The sequence below is a fragment of the Nansenia antarctica genome (assembly GCF_963989245.1).
Source record: "Nansenia antarctica genome assembly, chromosome: 4".
In the NCBI taxonomy this organism is placed as follows: domain Eukaryota; kingdom Metazoa; phylum Chordata; class Actinopteri; order Argentiniformes; family Microstomatidae; genus Nansenia; species Nansenia antarctica.
In genome coordinates, this window is record NC_137689.1 from 66,585,124 (window position 1) to 66,602,402 (window position 17,279).

Below are 17,279 nucleotides of genomic sequence, written 5' to 3' on the forward strand. Positions count from 1 at the left end.
CAGATCGCAGGACTACACGCTCGAGGGAGATTCAAACATTTACATTGATCAGGCTCCTGATATATATATAATATAATACTAACGAAGCGATGGTTATCAAGAACAGTAACACCGTTACGCTTGAAAGACGCGGTGATTTAACTTCATTGTATTGTATCATAGGAAGATATGGTCCGGCGGTGGCTTTGACAGTTATTGCCATGCTGGGTGGATGGGCTGCATTTCTCATATACAGAACAGTGAAAGGTCAAAGAAAGAAGGATGGCGATACACTGGAAACTGAAAAAGACATCAATCCGACTGGGAAAACACAAAACGAGGAGAAATTGGAGTCCTGCGTGGAGTCAACAGGTACATATTTATTTCAGTTTGGACAACCAATTTTCATGTCAAATAAACGATGCAGTAGAATTGTTCTCTTGCTTATCGGTGTTTCGAATCCGTACGAGATTGAACCGATACACTCAGCCCTTAAACACGTGCGCAGATCTTGAGGTGTGTGAGCGAGAACGCATGAGTTTGTTATCAGAAATTGCTGCATTGATAATCAATGGGGTCCTTGCCACAGCAATGACGTAGGAAATTGATTTGAGCAGTTGTCTATTATTGGCATTATTATTATTATTATTATCCAATATAATAGCAAAAATAATATTTTGATCTTAAAAATGCCATGGGCAAAATTGTTATGTGAGGCTGTAGTGCTGTGCAGTAGTATGCACGTTTATGCAAATGTTAGTAATATTATACCTTCCATATTTAACCTTAAGTCTCTGTAAGGATCGTCTTACCATCCAAAATCCTACCCTAAGGGGGTGTACACAAAATTGGCTTTCAATACATACAAACATTGAACCACTGCATATCCTATAACAGAAAATTCAGTGTCAGAAGATAATGCATAACACAATCACACGTGTAACAATGATTTATTTATTTGTGTTCTAGAGGAGAGTGATGAAGATGGGGTGTCTATGACCGAGGAAAGAAGTGACGAAGAGCCTATTGGGGGGATTCCAGGAACCAATCAGAGTGCTGATCCTTATCCTGAGGTGTTGGATGCTGAGTGGGAAGTCATCAAGGAGTACCACCCTGGCTCTCCACCTGAGCATCCTACTGAAGACTTATGTGAAACCCACGACCAGGCTGACCATATCCTGGTTCAGCCTACCGAAGGCTTATGTCAGAACAACAACCAGACTGACCGTATTCTGGACCAAGACGAACCCCAAACCAATCACTGCTCCCTTAGAGATATAAACGATCGAGCTGGCCATCTGACGGATATAAATGTACAGGATCAATACGAGCAGAGATTGAATGAGGTTGAATTGAGCGATGCCTGTCCCTGTGAAACCACAGGCGAGGAGCTTGAGATTAACCCTGAACACACGTTTGACAGCAAGCTTCAGGGAAGTCCAGAACCTCCCAATGAGAATCTCACTGAGATGACATTAAGTGACACCGACCTTAACAAACCACTTCCTGAACAGCGGTGCGATGTAGAGAGTCAAGAAATAGGATTCCCAGATGTTGGCGTGAACAGCTATGTGGAAGTAGGCTATCAGACGACCAGGGAAGATGACATGGACGTGTTGGGAGAGAATGTTTGCAGTCACATCCCACAAGTCGAAAACGACCATTCTGCATGTTTGGAATATTGTGATGTGTCAGATGCAGGCTCAGCTGAGATTAAACCTCCAGAGACGATTAGTGACCCTCAGCAATCACTGGTCGACCAACAACACCTGAGTAAACTGCAAGAAAGCCAGGATTTTCTTCACGACAATGTGGATCCATTACGCATAGAGGTGGAAGCTGGACCTGGCAATGTGATCGATCAATGGAGCGGGCTAGAGTCAAGACATACCATTGTGGTTGATCAATTGAGCAAGGCCGGAGATACCCATGTGATTGGTCAATGGAGCAAGCCTATAGAAACTAGAAATAGCAATGTCATAGATGGGTTGAACAAACTAGAGTCAGGACAGACCAGCGTGGCTGATCAGATGAGCGGTTCAATAGAGGCGAGTGAGATTTCTGAGATGAAGGCAGAGAGTGTCGGTAAGAGTATGGACACGCAAGTAGAAGAGACTGTTGAGAAGACTGAGATAAACATCATGGAAGCCACCATGGACAACAATGAATGGATGACAGTGGCCACCATGGAGGGTAGCAACAAAGACTATCCCTGGATGAGTGTAATGTTAACCAATTCATCCACTGGTTGTCTTGCTGAGATGAAGCCTCAAGATACCTCAGACGATCGTCTAGATGGAGACCAGGGGGATAAAAAGGTGGCAGCAGCGCAGCCCATCGTGCCCCAAATAGCCCGGGTGAGCTTCCGTGTGCACTACCTCACCTCCTTGGCCTGCCAGTCCCTGGCTGTGACTGGGAACCAGCAGGAGCTGGGAAATTGGAAGGGCTTCGTTCCACTTGAGAGAGCCACGGACGGGTTCTGGGCCAAGTCCGTCACCCTCCCTACTGAGAGCCAGGTGGAGTGGAAGTTTGTCCTTGTGGAGAAGGGTGAGATCCAACGCTGGGAGGAGTGCAGCAATCGCCACCTGGAGACTGGCCATATTGAGGATGTCCAACTCCACAAGTGGTGGGGCTTCGTCTGATCGATAGGGACATGCGCGCAGTCTCTTATTATGGCACTATGTACCTCTATAGCAATAACATAATTATGCAATTATGCACTACATTTTAAGTGAATGATTTAATGCAAGTGTAGAGTTTGATGATAATTGTCAATCTTGTATGGAGCTTGGATATTGTCTAATGAGCACCTCTCTGTTTTGTACTACTTTACCAGCACTATGTGTTTGTGTCGAAAATATAGCAATAATCACAGCAATAATCGTATTTGTTGATATTATAGTTGTTAAGTTGTTATCCGGGTGTTTTAAATGTTTTGCTACAGTTACCCAACCCACATGTTTGTGAAATAGGCTATTTGTATCGGAGATAATGGCAGCACGTCAATGAATTGTATCAACCAAAAGACCAGTGAAATGCTAGTTGTGCAGACACAGTTTTATACCACTGTATGGTGCTGGAACTATTGTTTTATTTGGTTGTCTTTTCTCTTTCAAAGCTATGCATGCAGGAAATCCAAATCTTGTATAATTGTTTTTGGATCGTTTTCTGTGAATTATTAGTAAAAAAAACTGTCATGTATTTGTCTGAGAGCCATATTAATAAAAAGGTTTATTCATCACAATGTTTTGTCATGTTATCTGCCTTATGTTTTTTATCTAGTTTGGCATGCTTTAATTCACTATTTCATTGTTTTGTATTGTCTGTGCGGATATTCAATTTAATATTACATCACAATTAGTTTCACTCATTATTTTGGTTCTTACTATACATTTGAACCTTTTTAACCAATCGAATGTTCCTGTCACTAGTGGTTATGATCTATGTTTGTATATGAAACAGGTTTATACCATTGACACTATTAATTCACCAATGTGTGCTTACAGTGTGCACATTATTTAATGGATTTCACTTGTGGATGTACAATAATCCCTAGGCATTACATGTCACAAAAGTGGGGCTGCATTGCGTCCGTCCATTTGTCTGCCCATTTGTCTGCCCACAGTTTACTGGAGGACTGGGCTGCCTGTGACAAGCTTAGATAGATCATGAAGGATTCATAAGCCTATTGTTCTGTGTCTTAAAAGGCTCTTAAAAGGTTCCACCAAGTGAAAAGATATAGAATACCTCCCTTCCCAGCTGCAAATAGAAAACGCCTTTATGTAACTGTGACCAATGTGTTTATCCTCAATCTTTTCTATTGTTTCTGATAGTTATGTAAAATTGATAAGCAGATACTGTAAAATCGGGTCTATGACACTATGACCTCACTACTGCAGTATCGATGTAGTCCAGGCATACAGTACAGGTGGAAATCTCATTAGTATGCATCGTGGCATTCGCTCAGCATATTCATTGTTCCTGTACAAGCTGAAGGTGACTCCAGAATTTGAAGGGTGCTCCATCTTTGATCGGAATCTGTTGAAGAACATGGAGTGAGCTGCCTATCCTAAATGATTAATTCCAGCTACTGTCACCATGAGTGGGGGGGGGGGGGGGGGCATTGAAAGGTCATAGGCACTCATGGCTAAAGCAGATTGAGTGAGAGAGAGGTTTAGCAGATTAGCATATGGCAGCTAATGGGGATTCAAATAAACAAATGTGGGATGAGAGAAAGGGCTGGCCAGCACAGCCATGAGTGGAATACAGATGATTTATGACCCGAGTCAACATTTATGAGATTAATATTCTGCTGGTTATACTGGGGAAATTACCATTTGAACGGGTTTGGGACAATAAAACAAAAGTGGTGGGGGCAAGGTCACCCATGCCCCCTGTCTCTATAGACCGGGCCATTGGAGAGCCTATGAAGTCAATAGTGTCCACATGTCAGTGGTATTAACCCCACTCTGTGACTGGGACAGAGATGGGCTGAGGTGAGGGGTGTCAATCGGTGGAGGCTGGTGGAGGCAGAAATCGGAGGACAAGCTCATTGTAATGCATGGAATGGAATGAGGAATGGTTTCAAACACACATTTGATACCATCCCTGATTCCATTCCATGCATTACAATGAGCTTGTCCTCCGATTTCTGCCTCCACCGGTCTCACCTGGTGTCAACTTATTGCGCCATGCCATGTTTACCTACTGTAGTTCAGTGTTCAAGGAGAGATTCGTCATCCACCGATAACATGATCAAGCCTTTATTTATCAAAACATCAGTTCACTGACCTACGGTAGTCAATGTTGGCATAGTTTGAAATCACAACTGTCTGGTTCACCGTGTCACATTGTATGGAGTAATTCTAGAGATTCCATGGTGTCTTTATGCGTCTTCGTCACTTTGTGCGCTGTAAACACGTCTTATACAGTGACTTATACACTACAACTGACTTGCTGCAGGACATTACAAATGCCAGTGGAGGCTGGTGGAGGTAGAAATCGGAGGACCGTTCATTGTAATGCATGGCATGTTTGAAAATATTCTTTATTCTGTTCCATGCATTACAATGAGCCCGTCCTTCAATTTCTGGCTGCCCTGTTACAAACTATATTCTGGTATTATTAGTAATAATAGTCCTTCTGACAGGGCTTCTGTCATGTTAGCATTGGTCCCATGAATCATTTGTCTATAATGTCAGCACTCTGACTGATGGAAAATGTCTTGTGTTAATGTGAGAATGAAAAGTGTTTATTCCATCATTTCCCTTGAGGTTCAATGTCATCTTTAATTTAGACTGGGCTTCAGTCACACAGTGAGCTAAACTACACAGGTGGGGGTGGGGGCCATGTGCTCAGTGCTCAGCGCTAAGGTCTTATCGCTGAGTCACTCCTTTGAGTGAGTCACTCAGAAGTACACTGTAGACCAGGTGATCCTCACATGATGAAAGTGTTCGCTCTCAACAATCATGTGGTCAAGTGGTGGATCTACTTTTCTTCATTGAATGTGATTAGCAGAGTTGGGACCTTGAACCTACACCTTGAACCTAGCATCCCCCCCCCCCCCGCGCGCCGCTTCAGATTTACTGTATATGAGAAATTAAACCACTCTAGATTGGGAGTAAGGGGTATTAATAATGGTATCAATAGTGTTAAAGTGTGAAGTACAGACTATAGACAAGACACTCGTGGTGATATTACAAAGTATGACATCACACCATTCCACCACAAATGATTGTGTACTGTGAACATCAACCATGGGTTATTGTCTTTCATTGTTTACTCTTACCCTTACTATTTACTGTGTGTGTTTAGTACAGTGCCACGGTGTAGTCTGCCTGTGAGGACGGACTATTAATAAAACATACCACTCCACATACTGGGATATCGCTATGGCTACCAATGACCTTTAGTGAGGACAGTCTATAAAAGGCCCTGATCCGAGTGGAAAGGGAAAGCAGCCAGATCACAGAAATAGAAAGGCTAGAACAGCTCCTTTTATAGAACTCATTTTGTTTACATGTGTTCAATGCAATGTCACAGTGGCAATGCAATGTTACAAAGAAAAAGAACAAAGAAAATCTGTGTAAAAAGAGATGGGGAACCCCCCCCCCCACCCCCCCAAAAATAAACAAATCAGATCAGAAGATCAGTGGAGATCTGCCATTCAGATACTGACCTGTTGCTGGCGCCAGACTGGGAGACCCCTCTGTCAATTACATCACACTCCCAGAATCCAACAGTCGTGGGCCAGGGCGTCCCTCGTTGTTTCAGAGGGTTTAGGCCTCTCACAGAAAACTACGCTGCACCAAGATGCACCAAACTTCTCCTTGGCCCATAGTGAGAGACTCGTACTGGAGATCAGGGGAGGCTTGAGGAGGTAGAAATCGGAATCCTGGAATGAAGAATGGTATCAAACCATCCAAATAGCATCACAAAGAAAAGGCAGTAGATTTGAAGATCAATCGTTCTTAAGAAATTCATTATAATCACAAAATTGTACAATAAATGCCATGATAACCTATGAAGTACTGTAGCATAATCCCTGCACCAGCCTGACATTGTTTGTAATGGGAATACCAGTGGATTGCTACAATAGCATGACGCATCAAGAGATAGCATCAATAGTAAGCATGTCTTTTTGAATCCCCATGTTCCACAGCAATACCTCAAGTCAGTTTCCACATTTCCTGACCTTGGATCAGTGCTGGCATGGTGAGGTATCACAGGACTCCCTTCCACGTCTCAACCCTGCCACCGTGTGGCCAATATTGAGCTGATGGACAGCACATGAGCAGAGAGAGCAAGAGAAAGAATACACTCAGAACATAACAATGGTTACAAACAATTACATTTTTGATAATTCATAAAAAGTTATTTGTCGAAAGCTCTACCTTACAGTCTTTTTTTTTATGTAGTCAAGAGGAGACTCTTGGGAGGTTTGCATACTGAGGTCATGAAGACAGCCCTTGACAAAAAGCAGATGTGTGTGTGTGTGTGGGGGGGGGGGGAACCCGAGACATGTTGTTAATTTGTATAATCTTATAATTTAGTCACGGCAGGGATGCGTATTGTAAACCCTCCATCTGTCCACTGTCTAAACAGATAAAGTCTGTATGGGCCACTTATGTAATATGTATACTTTTTCCGGAGACACAGTCTTTCAACTACCCCCGGACTTGAAACGAAGGAAAACATGGCTTGCGCTTGACACAAATTAACCCCAGCTGCAGTTAAGATAGGAAAATAAATCGCTTCACTTACTGTGAAAACATTCTTTTACTTTTACCACTGGACCCCCAAATCTAATGAAATTGGAACCCATTGCCTATTTCCTTTGATTCATTCCCTCCCCTCTCCCCACACCCGCAACTGCAAACATTTCAAACACAGATTATTTATCTCAGACTTGACTATTAATTGTCCTATCTTCTCATAAGGCTGTATTATTTATTAGTTCTTCTTGATCAAATGCTTTGCTGACGAGTTAACAAAAACACTCATGGAATTCAACTGGGACCTCAGTAGTAGGAACAAAAAGCAGGACATTATAATAATCAGGACATTAGAAGAGGAACACGTTGTTCGGGCCAGGACCCCTTCTCCTTTAGATTGTGGCACCTCACAGTTAGGACACATTCCTGACTGGGGCTCATCATCACATGACCTCATCCCTGTACAGGGCCCAATGAGCAGCTAGAGGCCCCCGCCGTGGGTTGGGAGAGCTCATCATCACCACGACTACAAGATCATCACTCATCCTCTGCTCTCAAACGCTCCTCGGTCCCAATGCTGACTTAAGCATTCGATGTGGATCAGTGGAGGCTGGTGGAGGTAGAAGTCGGGGAGGACAGGGCTCATTGGAATGCACTGAATGGAAGAAATGGTATCAAACACACATGTGTTTCATTGTTTCATTGTGTGTTGCACATGCACGTTGGTCTGTCTACTTACTAAGTATGTCCATGCCGACACATACTATCCTTAGGGAGTTGATAAATACACCATCATCATCATCATCATCATCATCATCATCATCATCAATGATGTCATTCAAGCTGTTGGTAGTAGTGACTGAAACTGAATAATGAGAAAGATGGAATGGCACTGCATGATAGAATGTTCCAGACCAGCACTCTTTCTTTACAGATGATGAAGATTGGTATGCATGTTCATCACCAGAGTGCATCAATCACACACACTTCAATTAGCGTCTCCGTGTTTCATAACATTGGAACAACAATGACTAGGTCAGGCTATCTGAGGCACAGAGAGGCTATAGACACACACACACACACACACACACACACACACACACACACACACACACACACACACACACACACACACACATGCACACACACCTAACACAACAATTTAAGTCAAAGTTCAATAATAGATAGGTTTGTAATGTCTGACTGGTTTTACTAATCGGTTATTCTCAACATCTCAGCTGTGGTATAATTAGCTGTGGAGAAAATGATGTAACAGCAGCTTCTATCTGGTACTAAATGGTGCCTACTGCCTTATGTTAGTGGCGTTGTTTTATACTTTTGAATACCAAATAATCAATCAAACAATTCAATTCATTTCTCTGTGTTCTTATCAAAGACAATAACACACACCTTAAAGATAGTAGTTAAGTTAGTAGAGTAAATAGTCCTATCAGAGTTTGGCAATAGGCCTACACTCTCTTTGAGCGGCATTCAGTCTGGTCGATAGGCCTATCCTACACTGAGCCATTTATGACGGAGATGACTTGAGGGGAGAAAACATAATACTCTTATTCAGTAGCCTAATTCGTGAAAACAGTATTGTGTGTCACATCTATTCATACGATTCTTTTAATAGCTATATCATCAACAGGTATCTTGAGGTTTTTTGGCAGGAACATAAAAGAGTCTGGATGTGTCATACGGAAGCTGCGGCCCCCCTGAAGAGCAGGAAAGGAATGGAATTCTGATGAAGTAATCAACACCCATTGACGGACTCGCCGTGGGATGCGGTGTTTGTATCGCACAGTAAGTATGTCAGGAGAAATAAAGGAGATTGTCATGGTATTGAATGAACTAAAAACGCGTATGTCATTTCGGTTTCTGCACGGTCCCGACAGCGCTTGATTTTTTTTATTTTATTTTTTTACTTTAAATTGTTATTATCATTTTCTTTTATCAAGTGCAGTCAAACAATATTTCACAACATATTGATGTTACATAAAGGTGTCACGGGTAAGTGGCAAAAGAATAACAGTCCATGAATATCTTTCTTAAAAATAAATAATAACAATAAAGTAAAAGAAGAAAAAACAAACAACAACAACAAAAATAATCCCTAATTTCCTCGCTGGCATTAACAACCACAACAGTCAATAAACATAATCATTATCACCATTATCAACAACAACAGTAGTGTGACAACAGTAACAATAACAACAACCAACCATGGTAAGAGAAAAGAAAGGGAAAAAATAAATAAAAATTAAATTAAAATTAAAATTAAATAAACACATCTGCATATCAGTCAGATCAAATGAAAATGTAGTGCAATGGATGACCATCTATGCGTTTGACTTTTTAAAGAAGCGGGCACTCAATTCATCTTCACACATGCGCAATAGACATCAACCATTGACGGTGAGAGAGGAGAGGCGGGGGAGGCTAAACTTTGCATCCATGGAACAGAAGAACCGCACCAAAGGAACGAGATGAAATCGACTTGATTTATGTGTTGTCCTGTATAAGACTTCATTCTCTAAATGCTGTTTGCAGTCCACGTAGGAGTTTTTAGGGGAATGTAAGGGAAATCAATGTCGAAGGCTGGTGCGCCAAACTTTTTTTTTTGACAGGGCAAATTGACCTAATCTCGCTGCGACCAGCGAGGCAAGGCAAGAGCGCTCGCTTTTCTCCCGGCGCAGTGGATTGGAGCAAACTCTATTGTGATGGTAAAATGAAGTCGGAAGAGGGAGAGAGGCTGACAAACGATCAAAAGTGAAGCTTTTCCCCCCCGGATTTTTGCTCATACATTTTCAGCAAACATCATATTTTTTGTTTGTTCCATCCATTTCATATAGATCGGATCAGATTGTTTTATTTTCCACTTCCATCACTTGTTGATGACTGTCGCCGGCGCAACATTGTTTCAACAGGCAATTTGGCTGGCGACCCATAATCATTCATTCTTTTTACTTAAGATTTGGTAATGCTTGGAAATGATTTATCAGCTAGGATTGGACATTCTTCTCTTGTTGTGTGCAGACTTTAAGAAGAAAAGGAAAAGGAGAGAACACGATCGTATCTTTGGTCTTCGTTTCCCCTCTGCTGTGGTGGGCTTGGTGGACTGAATAAGGAATAGCCCTCAGTCCAACCCTTCTCCTCCTCGTCTGTGTGATTATGGATAGCAGTCTCTGCAGTTACAGCACAGTGATACAGAGAGGAACGTCGCTGGTTGTGGAAGCTCGTCTGCTGGGTGGGGCTCCCTGGGGTTTCACGCTCAAAGGTGGCCTCGAACATGGAGAAGAATTAATCATCTCGAAGGTAAGGTATCAGGTGGAACGCTCATGTCCCCCCTATCCTGGTTCATTGCAATGTCATAGGCCTTCAGTCCGACCACAACTTGTGAGCTTAGAATGATAAGGTTCTATCTCCGTTTAGGGCAGTTCAGAGATATTGAGTGTCAAAGTTTTTACATTCCATTATGTTTTGTGAGATGGAACCTTTGTGTTTTATTAATTACTAACTCAAAAACTTCAACATTTAAAAAAATAACACCACACAGGCATTAATAAACACCTAATGGATCAGATTATGTAAAAAAACTCAATTTTGACAAAAATTGAGATAGAACCTTATAATTCTAATGTCAGGAACTGTCAAAACTGATACAGAGACGCCGAACGAAATGTTGTTACTACCCAGCTAGCTAGATGGCTGCTACCGTAGTAGCAGGTGGGAGTGACTCTCTGCTACACTGTAGTGTTTAGTTCTTAGTGCCATGTATCCAGTGTCCATCCATAGTATTCAGATTGCAAGCAGCAACCTTTGGTAACTGTTTAAAGAGAGCAAACAAGTTGCCAATGAGGGAGGAACGTGTAGCCTACAGTATCAGATGACTTCATTTGTCACACCATAGCATACATGTAATCACTACAAGGATATTTAAGCTACTGTATGTGATATGTTGGCAATGAGCAGTAAATTCCCATGTAATTACATTATATAATATTGTAATGTAAGATGTTTCTGTGACCTTACTTGGCTGGTTATACCTGTCAGACTATCTAAGGACATCAATGTCTGATCAAATGTACAATAAATCAAATAGTATAAGCTATAGTCTCATTGATTGGTAGTTTATTTTTTAAATAATATATATATAATATATTGGGAAATCACAATATAGAAATTATCAAATACATTTAGGGAAGAGCAAATCAATCAAAACATCTGAGCCTCATAACAGAGATTCTATGCCTATGAGATGGTCATACCTATACAATACTATTTCATGAAGCATTACCTTCCCTCATTTCAATCCGATAAAGAAATCTTGACAAAACATTTATACACAGTGGAGTTCCATTTCATGACCTAGTCATGAATGAGGCCATTCACCATGACTGTTTCCCTGGTAAACCTCTTTGCTTGTGCAGACAAAAGTATGTCCATTGTCCACTAATCTGTGGTCTCATGATTGGCATAGTCTGGTCCAACATGTGTACCCCTCAGAATGGCAGCCGAGGGCCTTTCAGTAAAGCTCACATCATGTTTCCTATCCTCATTGGGAATACAGTATGTATCCCGTCTGAACATAATATAGTGTCAAAGTTCTAGAACTGCAGTAGAACCTTGCATCACAACCCCTTCCTCCGACAACCTTGAGCCCAATCAGGACTGCAGATGACGCTGTGATGCTCTGTTTATGGGGTTTGGTTTGGAATAGATAAGCTCATTGTTTTGGGAATTACGGGAGGTCTTTGGAGGTCACTGGGTGTTCCTGTAGTTTGGGAATAACTATTTAGTCAACAGACCGATGCTGATGAGTGTCCTTTAAAGGAAGGAAGTGCTGATTTAAAGTGTTTTGGTGTTGTGGTGTTCTTGGTGATTGTTTGATTATGGCTGTTTGATGTGTTAAGTGCATAATTACATTGAGGCCTGTTTTGAATCGGGACTTCTCAAATGTGTTTTGGGTATAATTGCATTGAGGCCTATTCTGAATCTGGGCTTCCCTCAAAGAGTGTTAGTGTTATTGATATTTAAGCGGCCATTCATGCAGCACGTACACCACTCTAATACATCTCCAGATGTGTAATGAAATTCAGCTGGAATGCCAGACTGAGGGAGAAAGGCACATTCCAGCTCTGCCAGCCTTATTTGGGGATTTGATTTGATTACTGAATGCCTTGCTCTCTGCCAGTTCAGCCCCTAAACAGCTGTGACCGCAAACCAGATACTGGCCAAGGTTGTTCATAATACCGTACAACTGAATGAGCTGACAAGAATGGATGATGGAAACTGTCTTGTCTTTCCTGCAAATCGGAGGAAGGGCTTATTGTAATGCATGGAATGGAATGAGGAATGGTATAAAGCATGTGTTTTATATTTCTACCTCCACCAGCCTCCACTGATGTTCACACACTACCAATTATCATCCTAGAGTTACAACTAGTAAATTAACCTAATTAATTTAATTCACTGCATAGTACTCATAGTGAAAAAGAATCAGAGAGACTATATGCCTCATTGGGTGCAGTTAATGGTCTCCCAACAAAGACTTTCAAGATAGGGATGGCCTTGTGTTTTCATTGCTATCCACCTCAAGGGCAACATAACCCTGGCTCCTTTTGAAGATGTCAGCCGTGGCATGACAAGGCAACGGCAGCGTTCTGCAGGGCATTCAAAGTGGATCTGGGCATCCGGCACATTCTTACCATGAGGCATTGAGCCGGAGCTCCCTGTCAACTGTGCCAGACATGTGGTAGAGAGGGGAGGGGGTTGGGGACCGACACTCGTTGTGTGGTAGTGGCGGTGGAAATGTTATTGAGCGTATCCTTTCAGCGCTTCAGAGACTAATCTGCTTTACTGCAGGGATATGGCCCCGCTATGTCACCACCAGCAGCTCTGCTGGGCCAGACACACAAAGACTGGTTGGACCTATAGCCTCCATACCCACAGAGAGAGAGAGAGAGGGGGAGAGCAGTAGAGGCAACCGTTGAGACAGTGACCATGGTGGTCTGTTTGAGGGTTAGTTCTGCTGATGGGTTTGCTGGAAGTCCAATCAGGAATGGTAGGGTTGAAGCAAGGAATGAGCTCTGAATGTGACAGGACAACAGGCAGACATCCAGGGCTGCATCCAGACCCAATGCCTCTTCTCTCCAGCCCCCCCACGCCACCTCTTATAAAGCAGAGAAGAGTGCAATACGGAATGTAGCCTAGGGTTCTGGCAGGGGTCCAAGATAGAGAGAGAATGAGAGTGAGAAAAGAGGAATGTCAGCAACGGAATTTGCAAGAGCTCGGGCCAGTCTGAAAAGCAACAAAAGAAGAGGGAGAGGTGGAAAAAAAAATAGATAGCAAATCCAAACACTCACTGTATGTTGACAGAATACTGATTTTTCATTGATTTCTTTCTAAAGATGTTCTTTTATGGGGTTGTTTTCTGAAAGCCCCCATATTGTTTACAGTTGTATTAGCACTTGGAGATGCTGTCGGCATGCCCTTTGACTCGTGGAAGCGAGGGTTAAGGAAAGGTCAAGAGAATTAGTCTTTTTGTTAGAGTCCATATTAATAGCGTCATTGTCTGGGGCCTTGGCAGCACATCTGTAATCAAAGCCTCCTTTTCAGGCCCTTTGGCCACAAAGTTAAGCAAATCTCCCCCGGGCTTTTCTATGGGGTACAACCATTTACCATTTAAGAAAGTGTTGAAAAAGCTATGCCTGCTTCTCAGATTATTCCAAATATTTCCAGTTTTTTGGATTCTGTCGGAGTGGGTTGGCAGTAGTTCTTAGTTGCGTTCTTCCAGTAAGGCCTGCATGGGAGCGATTCTGTGTGTAGCCTACTATTGTACAGTACATGTAAGCCTATTTTCAAGAGAAGATTTAGAGGATAGGAGAATCAAAAGTGTTTTGTTCCCCCAAAAGGATGAATAATCCTCTAATGAGATCTCTAATGGTTGACCGTGATCATTTCATTCAGGGTATTAAGGCTAATACATTGGGGCAGAGCAAAGGAGGAGAGAATAGAGTCTACTGGGCAATTCCACGGTAACAGATTTACTGTTGAAACTCAATTTTTCACTTTCAAACGTATGCCAAACAAAAACCCTTGATAGCAAAGTTGAACTCTATGTGCAAGGACTTGCACCGAAAAAAAAGAACATATGTACTTAAAGAACTGTGCAGATTTAACATTTGCTAACAGAATGCCTATGAATCTCCCTAGGCTTTTTATGTAACCACGTTTCCCCAAAACTCTAATTAAACTCAGTTAAATATCTGCTCCAAATTAAGATTCAAATGTCTTCAGAAGAGTGGGGTGTAGAGAAGTGGATTTACATTCCAGTAACAGACGGATGGTAACAGAATGACTACAGTAAATGAGTTCCCCACAGAAATATGATTTAAAACCCAAAACCCAAAAGAGTTCTGCACAAAGGGACAGCCAAAGAACCCTTTTAGGTTCAGTACAACCTGTACAAAAAGTGAATGTAGCCAATTAAATTCTAGTAATTTAAATTGGTAATTCTGTTACCGATCTTACACTTATGTGGGTTTTTGGTAACAGAATGACCAGTAGACTGGGCAATTTTACAGAACCAGAAGCCAAACCATTTATACAAAACAAAATGTACGTGTTGATATTAGTTGACCGAGGTTTGATGGTTGTCTAAAGACTTTTAAATACTTTTTCTGGTAGATGTTTTCTGAGACGCTTTTCCATTTGATCAGAAGTCAAAGCCTTTGCTTAACTCTATTTTTATGACGGAAGATGGTAGAGAAATATATTCTGACTTAATTTCCCAAAAATATAGACTCTTCGCTTTTATTTCACAATCAATTTGATATGCTTTGATGAATTTCACTGTTTGGACCTCAAGGGTCCTTTTACACGGAACTGCCCTTCTTCTATAAATCTTATTCTCCCCGTTTCCCTGGGGAAAGAGGTTCAACATTACCCCAACTATGTTCTTCCTGTCACCACCTCTCCACAGATACGGCCTGAGCTGATCTCCAAAGCAGCCATAATGAGGGGTAACACATTGTGGCCTGCACATCCCGTACTCGGGTGTGAGATGCCACTGGAGAATGTATAGCCACTCTCCTACTAATCTTCCCAAGGAAATGATTGGAGCATGAAAGCAATGTGGCTAACCTGCAGGGCTATTAGGGCACCAACTGCATTCCACCAAAAACATGTCACATGTCCTAATAGTATCTCAGTTACAACAAATGGTTGATTTACTCACCCAACAGAGGGCACTCAGTAATCGCTTTATGAATGGTATAATTCACCAGCAGTGATGATGATGGCACCCTAAAAGGGTCTTTATGACGAGTTGACAGCTTTATGCCGTCGTTATGAAGATGAATAGCTCTATGGTATGCAGGGAATTACATTTATAAGTTTGCTATATGAGGGGTTGTACTCTCTAGGATGAGTGTGTACCAGTTGAGGCTGGTGGGGGTAGAAATCGGAGGACGGGCTTAAACAAGTGTTTGACACCATTCCTAATTCCATTTCATGCATTACAATGAGACCGTCCTCCGATTTCTACCTCCAACAGCCTCCATTGGTGCGTACATTAGAATAACAGGGTCTAAGAACGCAACCATTGAGCACTTTGATTGTGACTATAAGGAGTTTGGGGGGTTTGAAGGCTCTTGGCTGCTCCTTGGGCTTAACAACAGCACTTAGCTGTCGTATAGGCTCATGAAATGAGACCTCTTGCTCCTTCATGCTTTACTAGTCCCAAAAGACGGTGTCGGGTTAGATAATGGCTAATTTGCCTATGGCTAATGATGCAGCTTGTGCTGTGAAGTTTAACAGTATCTCACTCTGTGTGTGTGTGTGTGTGTGTGTGTCTCTGTGTCTCTGTGTGTGTGTGTGTGTGTGTGTGTGTGTGTGTGTGTGTGTGTGTCTGTCTACGTGTGTTTCCGTGTGTTTCCCAGGTCGAGGGAGGTGGGAAGGCGGACCAGTTGGAGCATCCTCTGCTGCCCGGCGACCAGGTGGTGATCATCAACGACGTGGAGTTGAGTGGGTTCAGACAGGAGGCCATCTCACTGGTCAAAGGCTCCTACAAGACCCTCCGGCTCACTGTCCGCAGGTAAACAGTCAAATACCCAGACATGGCCGTCTGTATGTCCCTTCTCTGCCTGCCTGTCCGTCCCCATTCCCCTTCAATCTCCCATTGAAGATTTCATGTTTCATATAGGATTCTTCATCTTCTTTTTTTAATTATTTTTTTTAACCCAGTGGTGGCATTGTGGTACTTATCCAATATATCCATTTGAGCTCATGTACACTGTGTAAACTAACGACAGTATCGGGCTGCCACAGCAAGTGACTTCACCCCCTCTAACGTTACCAGCTTATTGTCTCATACCTCCCTGATGTCTATAGTGGTCATGCTTCAGCACTTACAGATAACAGCGGAGGCGGAGGAGGAGAGGGGAGTGTTGCTCTGGCCTAGACTGTAGGGTCAATGGGAGACTGTGGCTGTCCTCCCAGCAGGCCTCTCTTTGTTATCTCCTCAACGCCAGCGTTGTGGACGTGCGCGACACCCCGGGGAGTGTAAAAATAGGTTCATGCACACACACACACCCACATCCACATACACACACACACACACACACACACACACACACACACACACATACACATACACACACACACATCCACACACACACACACACACACACACACACACACACACACACACACCCACACCCACACACACACACACATATCCACACACACCTAGCTCTTAAAGCTCTTAAAAAGGGCAAGGCTGTTTTAAGTCTCAGTTCAGTCATGTAGTGGTCTGTGTTGTCCTCTAGAGGGCACACTCCCTAGGAGGATTCCCATGAGTTCCCATGAAGTGAGCCGTGAATACTGCCCTTCATTGGGTTGACTGCAAACAAAGACCACAGTATGGTGGAGGTATGGCAGCAACAGCATGGTATCGTCCTGGAGGGTGCACTGCTACCCACACAGACAGGTGTGTGAGAGAAGGAGAGGGAGGGAGGGAGGGAGGGAGGGAGGAAGGGAGGGAGTATGAACACGTGCTAAGACCACAAAGCACAATATTAT

General features: G+C 42.7%; 2 protein-coding genes across 2 annotated transcripts in view; both read left to right on the forward strand.

Moving 5' to 3' along the window:
* LOC308156736 (uncharacterized protein) lies at window positions 1-3,217 on the forward strand. The gene is made up of 2 exons (XM_080530156.1): window positions 1-351; window positions 949-3,217. The coding sequence occupies exons 1-2, from the start codon at window positions 90-92 to the stop codon at window positions 2,619-2,621; spliced, it is 1,935 nt and encodes a 644-aa protein (XP_080386282.1). The 5' UTR covers window positions 1-89; the 3' UTR covers window positions 2,622-3,217.
* A 7,150-nt stretch (window positions 3,218-10,367) lies between these two features.
* shroom3 (shroom family member 3) overlaps window positions 10,368-17,279 on the forward strand; it is a gene marked incomplete at both ends in the record, with an annotated part of 46,502 nt that continues 39,590 nt past the window's right edge. Inside the window, 2 exons of the mRNA XM_080529627.1 lie at window positions 10,368-10,511; window positions 16,139-16,293. Coding sequence (XP_080385753.1) covers window positions 10,368-10,511; window positions 16,139-16,293 — 299 coding nt within the window. The remainder of the gene's footprint in view (window positions 10,512-16,138; window positions 16,294-17,279) is intronic.

Bases quoted from the DNA above. Each gene is read 5' to 3' on its own strand.
- LOC308156736 (XM_080530156.1), top strand. From the start codon at position 90: ATGGTTATCAAGAACAGTAACACCGTTACGCTTGAAAGACGCGGTGAT. The intron at 352-948 runs GTACATATTTAT...TTTGTGTTCTAG, and splicing joins GTCCTGCGTGGAGTCAACAG to AGGAGAGTGATGAAGATGGG.